The sequence below is a fragment of the Furipterus horrens genome, unplaced genomic scaffold (assembly GCF_987537825.1).
Source record: "Furipterus horrens unplaced genomic scaffold, mFurHor1.1.pri manual_scaffold_7, whole genome shotgun sequence".
Taxonomy (NCBI): domain Eukaryota; kingdom Metazoa; phylum Chordata; class Mammalia; order Chiroptera; family Furipteridae; genus Furipterus; species Furipterus horrens.
In genome coordinates this window covers 92,800,666-92,819,112 of record NW_028327177.1, presented here as the reverse complement: position 1 = coordinate 92,819,112, position 18,447 = coordinate 92,800,666, and the positions used below count along the sequence as shown (strand labels likewise).

At 46.1% G+C, this 18,447-nt stretch overlaps 1 protein-coding gene across 7 annotated transcripts in view; it reads left to right on the top strand.

Annotated features, from left to right (window-relative positions):
• The window catches only part of FLNB (filamin B), a 142,132-nt gene that overhangs the window by 104,605 nt on the left and 19,080 nt on the right, over nucleotides 1-18,447 (top strand). For 2 of the 7 annotated variants that reach the window (XM_090283939.1, XM_090283940.1), the window contains exons 25-37: nucleotides 1,024-1,191; nucleotides 2,435-2,527; nucleotides 3,312-3,435; nucleotides 4,464-4,620; nucleotides 5,904-6,093; nucleotides 7,746-7,993; nucleotides 10,686-10,757; nucleotides 11,477-11,579; nucleotides 12,297-12,437; nucleotides 15,115-15,243; nucleotides 15,972-16,145; nucleotides 17,047-17,205; nucleotides 17,499-17,702. In XM_090283939.1, the coding sequence (XP_090140065.1) occupies nucleotides 1,024-1,191; nucleotides 2,435-2,527; nucleotides 3,312-3,435; nucleotides 4,464-4,620; nucleotides 5,904-6,093; nucleotides 7,746-7,993; nucleotides 10,686-10,757; nucleotides 11,477-11,579; nucleotides 12,297-12,437; nucleotides 15,115-15,243; nucleotides 15,972-16,145; nucleotides 17,047-17,205; nucleotides 17,499-17,702 (1,962 nt within the window). The remainder of the gene's footprint in view (nucleotides 1-1,023; nucleotides 1,192-2,434; nucleotides 2,528-3,311; nucleotides 3,436-4,463; nucleotides 4,621-5,903; nucleotides 6,094-7,745; nucleotides 7,994-10,685; nucleotides 10,758-11,476; nucleotides 11,580-12,296; nucleotides 12,438-15,114; nucleotides 15,244-15,971; nucleotides 16,146-17,046; nucleotides 17,206-17,498; nucleotides 17,703-18,447) is intronic. The other 5 variants (XM_090283937.1, XM_090283942.1, XM_090283941.1 and 2 more) reach the window with 5 other exon arrangements.

Sequence of the window (18,447 nt, the reverse complement as noted above, 5' to 3'; positions counted from 1 at the left end):
GAGCTCAGGGAATGTTGCCAGAGGAGACCTGGCAGCTCCAACCAGGCAGGTGGCAGTGGAGAGGAGCCTCTCCTGGTTGTGGACGCAACAAACCTATTTTTTAAAAATATATATTTTTATTTATTTTAGAGACAGGGGAAGGAAAGGAGAAAGAGAGGGAGAGAAACATCAGTGTGTGGTTGTCTCTTGCACGCCCCCAACTGGGGACCTGGCCTGTAAACCAGGCATGTGCCCTGACTAGGAATTGAACCAGCGGCCTTTCGGTTTGCAGGCCAGCACTCAGTCCACTGAGCCACACCAGCCAGGGCAACAAAGCTATTTTGACTTTATGGGGAAAGTCTAGAGGATGCCATCAGCTTTGACATTCCCCTTGCAGAAGAGGGCGAGCGTTTGGCCCCTGTGACTGACCCTTGAGCTTGAAGCATTTGGCCGGCCATCTTTGAGCATAACAGAAAGAGGCCCATTTGTAGTTTTTCCATCAACAGAGTTTCAGGCTCTCTTTTGCCTCCCAGAGCCAAATGCCAGTTTCTCCTGGACCCCAGAATTTTCCCAGGCAGAATTATTTAGTGAAGTGTTGGTTCATTTTCTTGGTATCGGGCTTCACAGTTAAGATAACTGGTGAGGTGCTACTGTGAAACATGCAGCAACCCACTAACTTCTAATTTGCTTTCATGGGAATTTCGGTTAGTTAAACATTGGTGCAGTTTTACCTGGCCCGGTACAAACCCATAGTGAGGTTATTTTTAATAAGGTGCCCTGTCTTAGCCGCAATGGCATATTGGTTTCCTCCGGTGGTTTGTGGTGGCTATTCAGACCACTGGATCAACTGGGATGAGGACATCAGGAAGAAAGTCTGTGTCATTGATTGATGAAGTCTGCCTGGGGAATGGATGGGGGGAGTAGTGCAGAATGCTTGACTTCTGCCATCTGGGTCTTAATGGTATCTTATTGGTTCTTGCCTGCTCTCATGCTAAGTTCAGACAACTTTCATGGAGACTCAGAATCCCATGTCCTCTTTTCCAGGCAGCCCCTTCAGAGTTCCTGTGAAGGATGTCGTGGACCCCAGCAAAGTCAAGATCGCCGGCCCTGGGTTGGGCTCGGGTGTCCGAGCCCACGTCCTACAGTCCTTTACGGTGGACAGCAGCAAGGCTGGCCTGGCTCCACTGGAAGTGAGGGTCCTGGGCCCACGAGGTGAGTATGCATCATGCCTTCCCGCTGACATCCACCTGCCCAAGACGGAGGCAGCCGCGACGACCCAGAGCAGGCACTTTGCTTTTGAGTTTGGTCATGAACTTAAATTTCTTAAATTACTTTATCACTCCATATTCTAGCTAAAGGTAGAAGTTCCTGTTTTAAAAGTAGACAGGCCCATTTTTCCTCTTCGTCTATTTTTTCTGTTTATTTAATGAAATAGTTGCCACCCAATTTATGATCCAGCTCTAAACGTCTAATTTGAATTTTATAGAGTAGAAAGGTGAAGCAGATAGTGTTTGGGCTCTCATATGTATAATAATTGTACAGCTGCTTCTTTCGTGTTCCGGCGTTTGTGAGGTGATGGGGCTTCGTCTGGATTTGGGTGGGTGGTTTGTTCAGAGGTGATCCTTCAGTTTGAAATGCCGTGGTGCTCCAAATTTCTGGGAATGACAGCTTCCTGGCCCACATGGCACATGGCTTTGTCATTGTCCCAACTCCCTGGTTTGGGGAATGAGCTTTGTTGGCAATTTGGTCCGCCCTTTTGGCAGCCTGGAATTGGGGTTTGGTAAGGTGAGCAGACCACTTGTGACAAAGCACTTAAGCACATTAAAATTCACCTTTTGGGTGCAACCCCATTTCCTCTTCTAGAATTTAAAATGTGTCATTTTCTGCCTAATTTCTATTTTTTAAAAAGATTTTATTTATTTATTTTTATAGAGAGGGGAAGGGAGGGAGAAAGAGAGGGAGAGAAACATCAATATGTGGTTGCCTTTCATGCGCCCCCAACTGGGGACTTGGCCTGCAACCCGGGCATGTACTCTGGCTGGGAATCAAACTTGCGATCTTTCTGTTAGCAGGCCAGCACTCAATCCACTGAGCCACGCCAGCCAGGGCTGCCTCATTTCTTAAATTATCTGGATTTGTTCCCAGTGATATGTTCTTGGCTTCATAGAAATAACTGATAGGAGGGCTTTCTTATTTGAAGAGGAGCTTTCTCCTGATGCTTCAGTAGGAGGTTATACCCCTTAAAACTCAGGATAGAAGTGTTTTGGGGAAATGAGATAATGGTGTAAGAATCTGACTCTACAGAGTTACTGAGCCTTAAGACCTGTGTGTGCGGGGTGCGCGCGCGCGCGCGTGAGTTTGTGCATGTGTGTATGCGAGAGAGAATGGGAGAGAGAGAAGCTTAGTTATGTACCTCTATTATCAAGATTCTTAAGTAACAGCCTTTTAATTTTAGCTGATGAGACAGATTCCCAGTCATGGCGCAGCCCCTTGAAAGCCATTTCAGAGTTCTTTAAAGGTGACCTGAAGGGTGACTTTATGGAGACAGGTTTGCATTTTCCTATTGGCTGCTGCTCTAATTTTTGTAACTCAGTGCTTCTTGTTGGCCTCACCCCCTGAAATTGCCTTGCACCCTCCTCCTCTGCTTTGCTTAATGAGTATGCTATGCTTTGGTTAACCTACCCTGCAGTTGATCCATCCTTGACACTTATGTTTAGAGCTGGGATCTAAAATCTAGCAACCCAATGCATGCCTTGATTATGCTTTAACATAATCTTCAACTGCCTCCTGCATGTATCACATTGATGATCCCCGCACCCCAGGAGAAGGGCACCCTCACCCGACTTGCACCTACACCCAGTGTGCTAGCACCTTTGGTCTTTGCTCAAAGGTGGCCACAAGTCTTGACTGGCCATCCCATTTGTTAATTTTTGCTGTTCTGAATTCTGGACTCTTTGGCCCTTTCTCAGCTATAGAGTAAAGTTTGCCACATCTCAAGCATGCCTAACCAACTTGGAAGGATATTACAGTATGTTTGCAACGTGCATCTTTACCATATGGCCTCCAGGAAGAAATGCGGGCAGTCTCCTTAATTATACTCTAGGGCTGACTGAGTGTACTTCAACCTGTGACAAGCTAAAGGTGTCTCTTGGGGTCATTTCTGCAACCATGAGTTGGCAATCCTGTCTCCTGTGATTTCTTAGGCCTCTGATTATGGCCTGCTTGCATTTATGTTACTCATCAGTGGAAACCAATAGCTCTTGTCATGAATGTGATCCTTTTGGAGTGCAGAGGAGGCGAGGCAGTTCCTCACACCTCATCTCTGCCCTTAGGCCTCGTGGAGCCGGTGAATGTGGTGGACAATGGGGATGGCACACACACGGTGACCTACACCCCATCCCAGGAAGGGCCTTACATGGTCTCTGTTAAATATGCCGATGAAGAGATCCCTCGTAGGTAAGCTCCTGACAGTCAGGGAAAGGGGGCACACCAGACTCAAACCCATCCCTCCGCAGGGTTCACCAGCATTGCTCTGGTGGCCCACTCAGCCGTCTGATCTGCAGGTGTTATCGGGAACCGGAGTGCTCTGCACAGCTGTTAGAACATGCTAGCTTTGATGTTGGTGGCTCCTGCCCTCTTACCCTCCCCCCTTGTTCCTTTCAGCCATTATTACTTAAAGAGAAGCTGAAATTAAAGAGTGGGGTAATTTTTTGAAAAAATACAACTAATTCATTAGTTTATCAAAGTCTTCTTTCTGCTGACCCTGCAAGTAGTTTTCTGATGAGTGCAAAGATTCTTACTTCTTTACTTGAAGAGTTGGTTGACAATAGCATTTCCCACAAGGGGCTGGATAGAAACCTTGTTCCTCATTTATATTAATACAAACAGTACTGCATAAACTCTTCACCTCTGAGAACAGCCTTCAAGGTTTTAAAAAAAATCATCCTTAAGATTAAAAAGTTTCACCCATATGCCAATATACATATTTTACATTAAAAAAAAATATGTATATATATATATATATATATATATATATATATATCTGGCTATATAGAAATACAATTTATAAATTATATTTATGTATCATTTTACTAATAGCATATCATTAAAGCATACTAAACATAGAAAATAAAAGGATGAAATAAAATATTAAAGCTGAAGTTTCAATATTCTCTTTCTACTTTGGTGACCATTGTTTTAGCATAATAAAAGTAGGTTAAATGTGTTCAGCCCCACGTTTCCCAAACTGATTTTGGAATTCATTTATACCCCTGGAATGCAGTCAGGGAGAGCTGTTCCATGTGTGATGGTTACTACCTCATAATTGTACATTTCTGCAGGACTTAAAACATTGGCTAACTCATCATTATATCTGCTTGAAAATCCTCTTTGCAATCCCCATTTCTTTGTGTAAGAGAGGTCAGATTTAGCAGGGTTGATGTGTGTATCCATACTGACCAGGGGTTTATGTGTGTCTTATCAAGTCCCTTTAAGGTCAAGGTCCTTCCCACATATGATGCCAGCAAAGTGACTGCCAGTGGCCCTGGCCTCAGTTCCTATGGTGTGCCCGCCAGTCTTCCTGTGGAGTTTGCAATTGATGCCAGAGATGCCGGGGAAGGCCTGCTTGCTGTTCAGATAACGGTATTTTTGAGTTATTTTCTGGAGTCAGACTTCATTAATAAAACCTGTTTTTTGGCTAGGGGTAAGAACAAGGATTTTTTTTCTTTTTTAAAAATCCCTGTTCTTTTTTTAAATTAATTTGTTTGTTTGTTTGTTTTTAGAGAGAGGGGAAAGGAGAAAGGGAGGGAGAGAAACATCACTGTGCGGTTGCCTCTCACTCGCGTCCCCAACTGGGGACCTGATGGGCAACCTAGTCTTGTGCCCTGACTGGGAATCGAACCAGTGACACTTGGCTTGCAGGCTGACGCTCAATCCACTGAGCCATAGCAACCAGGAAGGATTTTCTTAATAACCAATTTCTGACTTGATGCCAGTGTTTGACAGATTTTTCCCACCAGAGAGTCAGTAATTATGCGAGAGAACATGCATGCTTGTCTGAGAAGTCTGAGGGTATAGCTCCAAGCACCACATTTTGATGAATCTCATGTATTTTCTCTCTATCATATCTATTCCTATGTTTTTATGTTAAAATGTCTTAAATTACTCATTGGATTAGTTAGGACTAAGTTCTGCTGCATATCACTGTAAATCCCAAACTTAAGAGTGGCTTAAATGCATGGAACTATTCTCTCTTGTTAAAGAAGCCCAGGGGCAGGGTGCCGGAGTGCTGCATGATTCATTGGTGAAGCAGACTCCATCTCTCTGCCCCTCTGTCCCCGCATGCAGCATCTGTCCTTAAGGTCTCCTCGTGGACCATGAGGCTGCTGGTGCCCTGGCCACCTGATCCACATGGCAGGCCAGAAGGAGGAAGAGAGGCTGACAGGAAAAACAGGGCCTTCCAACTCAATCACCTCTTTTAAACTGCTCTATCATGAATCCCTCGCAAGACTTCCACTTCCTTTTCATTTGCCAGAAATGTGTCACAAGTCACATGGCCATCCCTAGTGGCAAAGGATGCTAGGAAGTGGAGTCTGATGTTCTGGGAACCATGCACCTCGCTAAGAATTAGGGTCCTGTTACTTAAGAGAGAGAAGGGAGAGCGAATGTGGTGACATGCGAGCAGAAGCCTCTGCCCCTTTGCCTCCTGCATGTCAGTGGATTTGGGGCTAAAACGCTATTTCTTCACTTGACAGAAAAATTAAAATTTGGTTGTGTCCATCGTGTTGTTAAAGGGACCCGTGACCTAATTCTGTCCCCTCCCACTAGAGGCACTATTAATGAACAAAATGCGTCAAGGTTTTCCATGAATTGTTTTCTACATCTTGATGACAACATCTTAAATATCATTTCTCTGTGACCCACAGGACCAAGAGGGAAAACCCAAAAGAGCCATTGTCCAGGACAATAAAGATGGCACGTACGCCGTCACCTACATCCCTGACAAGACTGGACGTTATATGATTGGGGTTACTTATGGGGGGGATGACATCCCGTTGTCTCCCTACCGCATCCGGGCCACACAGACGGGTGACGCCAGCAAATGCATGGCCACAGGTGAGTGCAGGTCAAGGTCGGGTGTGGGCTTTAGAGTCTGAAAGCCATGATCTAGCCCTTCTCTGCCTCCTAATAGCTGTGTAATCAGGGCAAGATGCTCAACCACTCTGAGCTTCAGTCAGATTTATAGTGAAGATCTTTGTGAGAACATTAAATTTCAGGAACCTCTTCTAATAATCAGATTAGATGAGGTCAGGCTTAAAAAATGCTTAGCACAGTGCCAGGCACATGGAAGCTGTTATTACTGTCTTACTTTTGAAGTGGGTGCATTTGTTGAGATATCAGCTGTGATGACTGCTCCCATGAAAAGCAGCCAATTTATACCTTTCATGAGAAGATAGTTTTTTATTCAAGGTTTATTCATAATCACTACAGGCCATCATGAGAGAAACACATTCAAGGATCTAGGTTCTTTCCTCAACACATGGGACTTATGTCTAAGTTTCTCAGGAATTCTCCAGGGATATATGAGCATCACAGTTCCTTCCATTTCTAAGAGACTATTTGAAAACCATGGGCCCTTCAATTTCTGAAAGCAGTTCTTACAGCTCTGATGCTGCTTCAAGCAGATTTTAAAACATAAATCCTCATCTCTGAAATGAAACATTTGCTCCTCTTTAAATAGAATTAAAGAAAGGTTCACCCTGGCTGTGTACTATTTCTTTCATATTTCATCTTGTTTTGAATGGAAAGAGTCTTTTGGCTTTCAGGGCAAACTTGTAAATGGCTTGCCTTGGCCCTTTTAAGGTTCACCAACCAGAAAATATGAGAAATTTTAAACACTAGTCAATCTACCACCTGCTGGGTCTATACTATGCCCTCGACAACAGGATTGCCTTTGCTAACCTGAGGCAGAGGCTTCCTCCTTGCTTTCCAGGCCCTTTTGCCTCCTTAGCACAGGCAGAGTCCGGCCCAGCTTGGGGGCTCCTAGAGGCCACACCTCTGGTCTGTCACTTAAGGGCTTCTGCAGTCTGGCTCCAGTCTTCTCTTCTACTCATGTCTGAACCACATGTTCTTATTCCTTTTGCTTCTACATGCTTTGCTTTTTTGTTTGTTTGTTTTTTGGCCAATATTCTTTTAATTTACACTTCTCTGCACTCCCTGATATCGTGTGGATCCTGTGTAAAGGGATCGAGAGAATGAGAGAGAGAGAGACTGGTCATTGTTTGGGGACACAGGTTGAGAGTCTCCCCTTTGCCTAAAGTACCCATCCGTCAGAATTCAGCCATTGTCCCTTTTCTCAGGAAGCTCTCTGTCTATATGGCAACCCTGGGATATATCTTAGGACTTTTATAGGACACCTGTCTGAAGAAAACTATTTGCTCCCCTTTGTGTGTACCTGACTCTTAAGAAAATGCCCACTCTTTGTTTGATGATGATGATGAAAGTTGACTTTCATCCCTATACCCTTGAATGCTGGCAGACCAGATCCAACATTTGGTTGAGTCTCAGAGCCTGAGGTACTCCTCCTTTAGGAAACAATGGATAAAATGCTCCCTTGAGCAGTACCTTCCCCAGCTGAGCTCTGGGACATCGCTGTGTGTGGTCACAGTTGATGCAGACAACACGCAAGTGTGTGATTTGTGTTTAGGTCTCCAGGCTAACTGTCCATGGCTGAAGCTTCCATTCTCTTCTCCTGAACTTTTCTTCAGGTCCTGGAATTGCCTCCACTGTGAAAACTGGCGAGGAGGTGGGCTTTGTGGTTGATGCCAAGACTGCGGGGAAGGGGAAGGTGACCTGCACAGTTCTGACCCCAGATGGCACTGAAGCTGAGGCTGATGTCATTGAAAATGAGGATGGCACCTACGACATTTTCTACACAGCCGCCAAGCCAGGCACCTACGTAATCTACGTGCGCTTTGGTGGCGTTGACATCCCCAACAGCCCCTTCACGGTCATGGTAAGGAAAATCCTTTCTCTAGACTGCTGTTATTGGCAGAAACAATAACAGCTGCCATTTGTTAAAACCTGGCTAGGACATCCTTTTCCACTTTACTTTTTCTCTTTAAACATTTTTTTCTTAAACAGTCATGGCCTTTTAAGGTCTTAGAGGATACTCTAGAATCTCAGAGACCTTTTGGCTCTTAAGAGTGTATCCGCTGCTGAAGTATCCATCATGCTAATGGTCTTAGGCAGGGTCCTGGCCTAAGCACAGTTCAGAAAGATACACTTTGACAAAAATATTTATAACTAAAATGTTACAATTTTTTATTCTGCTGTTATTCCTTCTTCCTGTTCCCCTGTCTCCATGGTCTGGAAGAGAGAGATTCCTGATGCTGCTTTGTCTGGAGACTTGACTCTGATATCTCAGGATTCAAAGTACCTCCAGTTGTGTTTTGGAAAGATTTAGATATTGCAAATGAAGGGAAATAGCTTGTCTTTTGAAGCTAGGAACATCGTGGGGGAGGGGGGAACCATTATACACACACCTCTGGGCCAAAGATGATTCAACTCTTTAATTTTCAATCTGAGTGACTTTTAGATCTTTCTCTGATTATTAATGTCCTTCAACCAGGAAAGGGGTTAGAAACTTCAGCGGCATTCCTTCATTTAACCCTCAAAAGAAACATTATTGGCCCTTTTACAAATGAGGTATAGGAGGAGGGATCAGGCTCAAGTCCACTGAGCCTAAAGTGCTCACTCTGGACAGCTACCAAGCATGGTGTGGTCCCCCTCGCCCAATGTCCTTCGAGGCCATGGGCAGCAGCCACACTGGCTATAAAGCTCCTAGGCCTCGGTGACCTGGCCCCATGCGTAGCCTTCAAAGCCCCTTCTAAGGGTTATACTTAATGCAGCAACGGAGAAGAGCGTGAAGACTCCGTTTCAAACAGAAGCCCACGTCTGTCTTCCAAACAGCCTATAATCTGTTGTAGCTTTTTTTCCCTTTGCATAGACGTCTGTTTATCTGTAAATGTGCCAGAGGTCTGGAGGCTCTTATGTCTCAAGGATGTAAACACTTGTCAACTTTTGAAGCTGCTCGTTTGGGAATGTTTTTCTCTTCAGGACTGAAAGAAATACGACTAGAAAGTTGGCGTCCTTATTTATCTACAGAGAAGGGCCCCAGTTGTAATTTTAAGGATCTGTGCGTAGCCCATAGCAGGTTTTGTCTGGTTGGTTAGGATTGGGCAGGATGGGAGAGGAGCTTCTGGGCCCAGGTCATGGCCTGCTGGTGCAGTGAGCTAAGAATGACAGACCGCCTTAGGAGGGTCTGAGGGAGACAATCAGTGTGAAAATGGTAAGGATCATTTTGGCAGACAAGTCAGAGACCTGAAGTGGGGGCTCCCAAACTCATTAGGAATAAATGTCCCCTTGACCCTGGAATGTACAAAGGATACTTTGTATAGACACACTGTCCCTGAACCACTACTGGTGGCAGAAAGGGAGCATTACCCACAGTGCCCGGATTGCGTCTTTATTCTCCCATCCCAGGCTTTCTCCAGCCTTCACTAGATGGACTGACTTTTTCTTCATTGGCTTCTTATGGGTAGATTTCCTGCCTCTCTACAGTCTTGGGGCCAAAAGAACACGAACACCCAATACTGCCTTTGCAGCAAATGTCTCCAGGAGACCTCGAAGGCTGGTTCCATTAAATATATCATGCAGAAGATATGCACAGGAAGTCATTGGTCTAGCAGTTTATCTGCTCGTCATGGCTGAGATATCCTGGATCAAGGGCCATTTTGTAGCCATTGAAACGTCTCCCCCCCCAGGCAATGTGCCTCCGAGTAGCCCCAGTCTGAGAGGGCCCTAGAAGGGGAAGATAGGGCTGTTCCAAATGTTGAAGCTCTCAAAGCTGCCTTTGTAAGTGAAGCCTCCTTTCTGCAGATGACAAAATACGTGGAAGTGGTAAACGTGAGCATGTAGGCCTCCTCCACAGCGGAGGCCTTCCTGTTCTTGTTGGTTATGGTACAAGAGGGAAGTCTTTCCTTAGCAGGTCAGTTGGATCAGGAACATGAGGTCTATGATTTTTAAAAGTGAATTTATAAAGACTTAAAACATGAACTACTGTAGACACTTAGCAAGTAAGCCCGGTTTCCCGCTGCGGAGGTGACTAGCGTTAGCTTTTCCTGGCTTGCTCAGCAGACATGTCCGTTTCACGCCCCGGTCACACCTTTCTTCCCTCTCTGTGCCATAGATAGCTTTCCATATTAATTCACCAACTTGCCCACTTCTTTAGAATATTAGCACAGTGTTCCACTATACAGGCTTGCATAACTTACTCAGCTGACTCCTTTACAGATGGGCATTAAGGTTGCTTCAGGTTTTATGACCACAGACCTCTCCTGTAAAACCCCTTGCATGCACCACTTACCTGTGAACTTGCCTGCTAGTATTTCGGTAGACCTGCTTCCTAGGAGTGGAGTCATGGGTTCAGAGGGTATGTGGATTTGACATTTGAAGAAAGGATGCCAACTTGCTCCCCACAAGGGTAAGAGGAAAGTAGGCTCCGGCTAGAGCAGCTAGAGCGAGTGGCTCCCTGCTCTGCAAGGTTGAGCAGATGGGAAGGAAGCAGCCTGTAGGTTGTTGTATCTACTGAGTAGCAGTGTGCCTCCGAGGTGATTCCCTACTAATTTCCATTTGCCACCAACCAGGCCACCGATGGGGAAGTCACAGCCAAGGAGGAGGCTCCGGTAAATGCATGTCCCCCTGGATTCAGGCCCTGGGTACACTTTTTTTTTTTTTTTTCCTGTTTTTCTTTTTTGCGTTTCTGTGTTTACTCAGCCTTCATTTCAGAAAAGCTACAGCCTGCTTCTGGGGATTGCTTAAGCCCTCTGGGTGTCCTCGTCATTGGTTTTGTCCTGCACTGATTGGTCCATCACAATGATCCCTGCTTTCTCTGTAATGAGACCCACTCATGTCATCGTCTGCGCTCCACAAATCGCCAGCAGTCATGTCTGTGATCGCGCTGGGTGCAGTTTGTCTCTGTGTTTAAAGAGAAAGATGGACAGCTATCTTCAGCCCTCCTGCTGACTCTCAAAGCCGCCATTTGCACATTTGGTTTCTGTTCAGAGGGAAAGCCACCTGCTGCTACTTTCTGTCACGTAAAACACACCTTCTTTTCCAGGCCACAAGCAACTAAACCTTTCCAGGTGGAGCCTCTTGGGACTCACAGACATTTCTGTCTCTCACTTGAGCGCTGCTGGGAATTTTACAAACAGATTGCCTAGTAATTTTTAGCAATTTGGTCAGCATGACTTCTCTAATCCCTCAGGCTCTGCTCTGGCTCCAGAGTCAGTTAGACAAAGCCCATACCACATGGGCAGCCACATCCTCAAATCCTGGCTGCGCTGGCTTGCAGAATTCCCGGTTGCTCTGCCCCCTGTAGCTTCACTAGCCCACACTGTTGTCCACTTACCCAGTGACCACTGCTTCCTGTTTTTAGGTCACCGAAGAGGCATATGTCCCAGTGAGTGACATGAATGGCCTGGGGTTTAAACCTTTTGACTTGGTCATTCCGTTTGCCGTCAGGAAAGGAGAAATCACTGGTAAGCACTACTGTGGAAGCTGCCTCGTCTCGCTTGCTCTCATAGCTGTCCGGACGGTGCCCGGGCAGGGCTTCCACCTGTGCCCCAGACCTGCGCTCCTGATCCCAGACTCCCTGCTCCCTGCTCTGACGGGGTGGGTCCCTGAGCCCCTGAGACTGCAGAATCTTCTATGTATCTGTGTGTGCCTCGAAAGAAGAGGTTCAGTTACAATTTGTATTTCATCCTGGAGAGAGCTGTTCTCTCCGGGTTAAGAACTACTGTGTTTAGATACCTCTCAACGGTCAGGTTCCCGTTCCCCCTTTTTTCCTGCCTCCTCTTAGTCTTCCACTTTTCCAGATGTGACAGGGACACTGAGGTCCATCGTGCAAGTTACTTTCTCTGCCTGCTTCCTTTTAATGCCTGCTTCTCTTTGAGTTGACACTCTACTAATCCTCTTCCCGTGCTTTACCCAAGTCCTGCTCGAGGCTCTAATTTGTCTTTACAAAGTAGAAAACCCTTTGCGTAGGAGTTAGCTGCTGCATTTTGTGGGAGCAGAAAGGGACAAAATAAAGGCCAGTGCATGTCTGTTTTCCTGCTCTGCAGCTTGGATGTTTTGGGCAGTAGTGAATGTCTTGGATCTGAAAACCTTTATTTTGAAGGCCACCTGTGCCTTCGTGCTCAGCTTCTCTGGGTGAGTCGCTGGTGGGCTCATTGCCCCGTCTCTCCGTGCTCCAACAGGGGAGGTCCACATGCCTTCTGGGAAGACGGCTACACCTGAGATCGTGGACAACAAGGACGGCACGGTCACTGTTCGATACGCTCCCACTGAGGTCGGGCTCCATGAGATGCACATCAAATACATGGGCAGCCACATTCCTGGTGAGTCGGGCTCTGCACACACTCTGTAGGACTCCAGGACTCAGGAGCCTGACCTTCTGGGAGGCTGGCAGACGTACAGCCAGCTGCTACGTGGGAAACAGTTCTTAGTGGCAGGTTGGGGAATGCAATGTGGACATCCCTGTGAAACCAAACAGCCTGTGACTCCAGCAGATTCAGCTAATTTCCAGGAGGGATGATGCATCTAAGTGTCCTGGGTCACAGTACAGGCCCTTAGGACCATGATTGTTTGTCTTTGTCAGTATGTCGACTGTGGCCAAAGGGCGAGCTAGGAGAAACACGTCAGGGACTTTCCAGCCTGCCCTGCAAAAGGCTCCGTGGCGTGGGGGGTTGGGGCAGGGAAGCGATTATGAGAGGAGGACACAAGCTGCCTTATTCTCACACTGCCTTCGACAAGGAAAGCCAGTTCTAGTTTCATGTCGCCCCAACCAGCACCGTGTTATTCTTGTTCTTTTAAAAAATTGTTTAAATACTTCTCCATTTTTTAGTTTAATATTTTGAGTAGGCAGCATACACATAATTTAAAAAATGATGTGGAGAAAGGTTTCCTTCCCATGCATAGCCCCCATCTGCCCTCTCCACAAACCTGACTGTCAATTTTTTGTGTTGGATTTCAGAATATTTTTAAGACTCTACAAGCAAACAAGAGTATAGATTTCTAACCCCTCCTCTATTTTTACATAAGTAGTAGCTTACTCTACACATCATTCTGTCCTTGTCCTTTTTATCTAACAGTTATGTGCAGGAGGGCTTTGCACGTTGGAATAATAGAGTATCTTCTGAGTGTCTTGGCTGTGAGGGCACTGTTATATACTTAACCATTGCCCCCGTTGGGGGACATATAGCTTCTTCCTCACCTTTTGCTCCAGCAGATAGCCCTTCACATTCAGCATATCACACTTGCAAAGGCATATCTGTGAGATTTAGTCCCCAGGGCAGGAATTTCTGGGCATCTATCATTTCACTAGAACTTGCCAAATTGCCTTTCATCAGGCCTCTTCCAGTCCACACACTCACCAGCCATGTAAGAGAGTGCCTGCTTTTCTTCAAATTTGCCAGTGGAGCATGCTATCTGATTTTTGGATCTTTGCCAGATTGATAGTCGGAAAAAACAGTATCTCAGTATTGCTTTATTTGTATTTCTCTTTTGAATGAGATTGAGTGACCCCCTCTATGTTTCAGTACCATGTGTGTTTCTTTTTCTGTTAACTGAACGTTTGTATCCATGGCCTGGTTTTTCTGTTTGATTATTGGCCTTTGTCATATCAGTTTCTGAGAGCAATTTAAATACTGGAGAGATTAGCCCTTTGTAACAGGAGTTGCAAATATTTCAGTTTGATGTTTGCTTTAGTTTATGTGTGTATGAGTGTATAATAATTGTTTAAAGCAAAAATGTATTATCTGCTTCTATTTAAATATTCTAAAGATGCAGTTGTAGAGAAAGTAAAAAATGTCTTTCTCCCATTTCCCTTCTACTTCCCCTGCTGGTCTGTGTACAGATGTTTCTCTCTGTACCTACAAACATGCATATAATTTTGTTCTGTTTTGTTTTTAAAGGAATGGGATAATGATATTAATATTATATAGCAACTTGCCTTTTTCTCTTTTTAGTGAAACACATTATAGATAATCTCTCAAGTTAGTGCATACAGACTCCCTCGTTCTTTTTAATGACCTGAGAGTAGAACACTTTTTTTTTATATTCTTTATTTTTTTTTTATTTTGGTTTTTCAATTACAGTTGTCCCCTTTTCCCCTAATTTCTCTCCCCCACCCAACCCACCCCCTCTCCCGCAATCATATCCCTCCCCGTTGTCCATGTCCATGAGTCTTTTATACAGTTTCTTTGACTAAACCCTTCCCTTACTTATCCCCCTTCTCTCCCTCTCCCCTCCCCCCTATTGACTGCTATTCTGCTCTTTGTTCTATTTAGTTCCTTTGTTTGTGTTGTTTTTTATTTTCCTGTATTAGGTGATATCATATGGTATTTTTCTTTCTTTGCCTGGCTTATTTCACTAAGCATAATTCTCTCTAGTTCCATCCATGTTGTTGCAAATGGCAGGAGTTCCTTCTTTCTTTCTGCTACATAGTATTCCATTGTAGAACACTTTTTTTAAACCAACACCTATTGTTGAGCACTGGGGTCTTTTCCTAATTTGCATCTGACCCTTGCAGAAATGGAAGTACTTGTATAGGCCTGGGAGTGGGAGTGGGTAGGAAAAACCACAGTGGGATAAATTCCCACAGTGTGGGGTGGACTTACAGGGCCTTACATTTTGAAGGGCACAGGCAAATGTCCTTCCCAAAAGACCTTTCCAGCTATGTCCCTTTTGTAGTGGGTCATTTCTTCACAAGGTCAGCTGTTTCCTCCTAATTAGTCAGGTTGAGCTGGTCTCCCCTGCATTAGCTCCCCTCTAGTCTGGAGCAGCCTCAGGATTGTTTTTCTTGTGTAACTTTCAGGGAACAACAATGAGTAGACCCTCTTGGGGGTCCTAGGATGGTGAGCTCCATCAAAAGCTCAGTTTGTGTTCTTCCTCTGCGTTGGGGATGCCACACTTCCCTGATGTTAGAGGAATATTAAGCCACTGGCTGTCCAAGGTATGCATCCCCACTCCCCCACAACTGAGTCCCAATTTTGTTTGTGTTCTTTGCATACCCAGAGAGCCCACTCCAGTTCTACGTGAATTACCCCAACAGCGGCAGCGTTTCTGCATACGGTCCAGGCCTGGTGTATGGAGTGGCCAACAAAACTGCCACCTTCACCATTGTCACCGAGGATGCAGGAGAAGGTACCGTGCCATTTATGTGGTTATATACTTTCAACTTCCCATTTGGAGAGTTAAGTGGGCGTGATTCCAGAGTAACGGTTAAAAATAAGACTGTTGGATGGTAGTATTTGTCTTATATTTTGTTTCATGTAAACCTCTATATATAGCTGCTCTGTCTTCTACCCAAAGCAGGAATTTCTAAAGTTCCTTGGATTCTGATAGAAATCAGATTTATGCTGTGAAATGTTTTATGTGACTTGCCTGAAATTTAAGTATTTCAGTTGATGACATTTTTGTTTTTGTACTTTTTGCACATGTACGCGTATCCACAGGACCACATGGGTTATTTAGTGGCCCATTCTGGGTAAAGCCCTGTGCACATGCCCATTGTCTTTGTGGAGGTTTTAAAATTTGTGATTCTAATGGGATTTCCACAGTGGCCTCCACAGCCTGACCAGCAGTGATAGTGTGTGACACTCTTCTATATGTGTGGTTGACGTATAGAGCTCCATCCTCTTTCTTGTTCCACCCATTCTAAGGAGTAGTGAGACCTTCAAGGCTATTTGGAAGGAAGAATTCAGATGGTGGAGTGTTGTGCTATAAATGGCTGACCTCCACCCCTTGCCCATGGCTCATGTGGCCTATGCCAGTGTGATGTCCCTGGTGTCAGGGTTGCCCTGGATGAATTGTCCCTGCGGAAATAAGGAAACACTCTCCCTGATGGTCCTCCCTCCGTGCTCCCATTCCAGGTGGGCTGGACTTGGCTATTGAGGGGCCCTCAAAGGCTGAAATCAGCTGCATTGACAACAAAGATGGGACATGCACAGTGACCTACCTGCCCACCCTGCCAGGCGACTACAGCATTCTGGTCAAGTACAACGACAAGCATATCCCTGGCAGCCCCTTCACAGCCAAGATCACAGGTAGGGTTGCTGACTTGCCAGGGGCTTCCTGGTGGGAGGTATGGCTGCCCCCACAGCCTCTCTTGGCATCAGACCAGGGGCAGCAGGCTAGGTGTCTCCAGGTTAGGTTTCATGGAGATTCACTGGGGAGGAACTGGGGGTGCAAGGTCAACTTTGGACTGTCCCGTTCCTCCCTTAGCTGGTAGTCCTGGGAAAAGGACTCACACCATTTGGAGGGCAGTTAATTTGTTCCAGTCCAATTCTGGCATGCAAGTAGCAGGCCCCCTGATAGAGGCATTCAGTTGATACTTATTGCACAAATCCGTGAGCTCAGAGGTGTCCTTCAGCATCACTGCTGGATAGCTTTTCTTTCCCATTTTACAGATGGGAAAACGGAGGCCTAGTGAGAGAGTGGCTTAGCCAAGTTTACGCGTGGGTATTCTAGAATTTAGTGTGAGGTTATCTGATTCAAAGGCCTTCTGCTAACCTCTGTTGTGCTCGCTGTGCTCAGGCCCCGCTCTCAGAGGGTCATAAAGAACATGCACAAGACAAAGTGCTTGCCCCTGAATTGTTTAGACCCACCTGCGAAGCTGCTAGCAGTCCTGTGTGGACCATGATGAGTTCCCTGAAAAATACTCAAGGAGATGGCGGGCAGGTGGCAGGTACCTTCACTGGCAAAGACCTCTTTAAAAAGTGGTCCACGAGGACTCAAGGCTCCAGTTGCTGCCAGCAACCAGTCTCCCCCTTCACCAGGCATAAGTAGAAGTCATGCGTTGTTGGTTAGGTCCACGAGGTGTGTGTTTTCACTTAGCTTTTGGTAGTCAATTCTGGCTGTGCATCTGTAAGCGGCATGTGGGATGAAGGCTCCGGAAAGCTGGGTGACCATGTGTGACAGGAGCTGTGTCTGGGGGTTGTTTCTCAGACGACAGCAGGCGCTGCTCTCAGGTGAAGTTGGGTTCCGCTGCTGACTTCCTGCTCGACATCAGCGAGACGGACCTCAGCACCCTGACTGCCAGCATTAAGGCCCCGTCTGGCCGTGATGAGCCCTGTCTCCTGAAGAGGCTGCCCAACAATCACATTGGTGAGCCCAGGCTGCCTTTCTGGATGGAGCTGGGACATTTTGGGCTGGAGATGGGGACTTCTTCAGTCATTTCTTGGGAAATAGGTAACGCCTTGGAGTGTGATATGATAAACCTGCTGGATCACATGCATGCATTTTTGGGTTGTGACACTGACCACCCTCATAGACACTCGAGGGTGGCTGGAAAGTCAAGGAGTCATATTTCCATTCCTGCGAGTGTGTCTTTCTCCCAGTTCCTCTCCTTCATTCTCCCCACTGTCCCACTTAAAATCCCAATGTGTGCCCTGGTCCAGGCATCTCCTTCATCCCCCGGGAGGTGGGCGAACACCTGGTCAGCATCAAGAAGAATGGGAACCATGTGGCCAACAGCCCCGTGTCCATCATGGTGGTCCAGTCCGAGATCGGTGATGCCCGCAGAGCCAAAGTCTATGGCCGAGGCCTGTCAGAAGGCAGAACTTTCGAGATGTCTGAGTTCATCGTGGACACGAGGGATGCAGGTCTGTAGGGGCAGTCCCAGGGAAAAGGCCCAGGGCTTGAGGGAACAGGCTGCTTCATGTTTTTATCCTACCGACTCTTTCTGAGCATCCTTCTAACTGCCTGTCCTTATATCTGCATTATCATTTAAGCCCCATGACCACTGGTAAAGTGGGTATTATCTTTGTTTTCTAGGTGAAGAACCTGAGGCTCTCTGCTTCTGGCATTTGAACCCAGAGCTGCTACAACTTACAGCTCTCTCTCTCTCCCGTTATCTGTACCCCCACTATTAGCTTCCCAGAGCCTCCTGGACTCATCCCAAGCAAAGGATGTTGTGCCAGCTGGCCAAGACCTTGTTCTGCTCACAGTACTTTTGCGGAAATGAGGGATCTCTTCCTGTTTCCTCTTTGAGATGGTTTGAATTAGTTTGGGCCTCCCCAACCTGTGCCATATCCAAAGTCTTTATCTTCTGCCTTTTTTAGTGATGAGTGTATTGGTGACTTCTAGACAAAGTCATAGTCCCAGCGGAAGGCGCTGGAAAATTTCTGGTCCTGATGGGCTAATGTTCCCTGTTAATTCCTCATGTTAAACTTTCAGATCTGCTGTCTAAGTGGTCCCCTGGCTAGACATCTGAGGCAGCTTAAAAATTCAAATTTTCAAACCTGTGGCTGGCAATGAACCTGCAAGGCAGTGCATGCTGTTCTTGGAGGGATGTGGGCGGAGTGTTTTCCCTAGTGGGTTCTGCATGACAGATGTTCCGTGGGATAG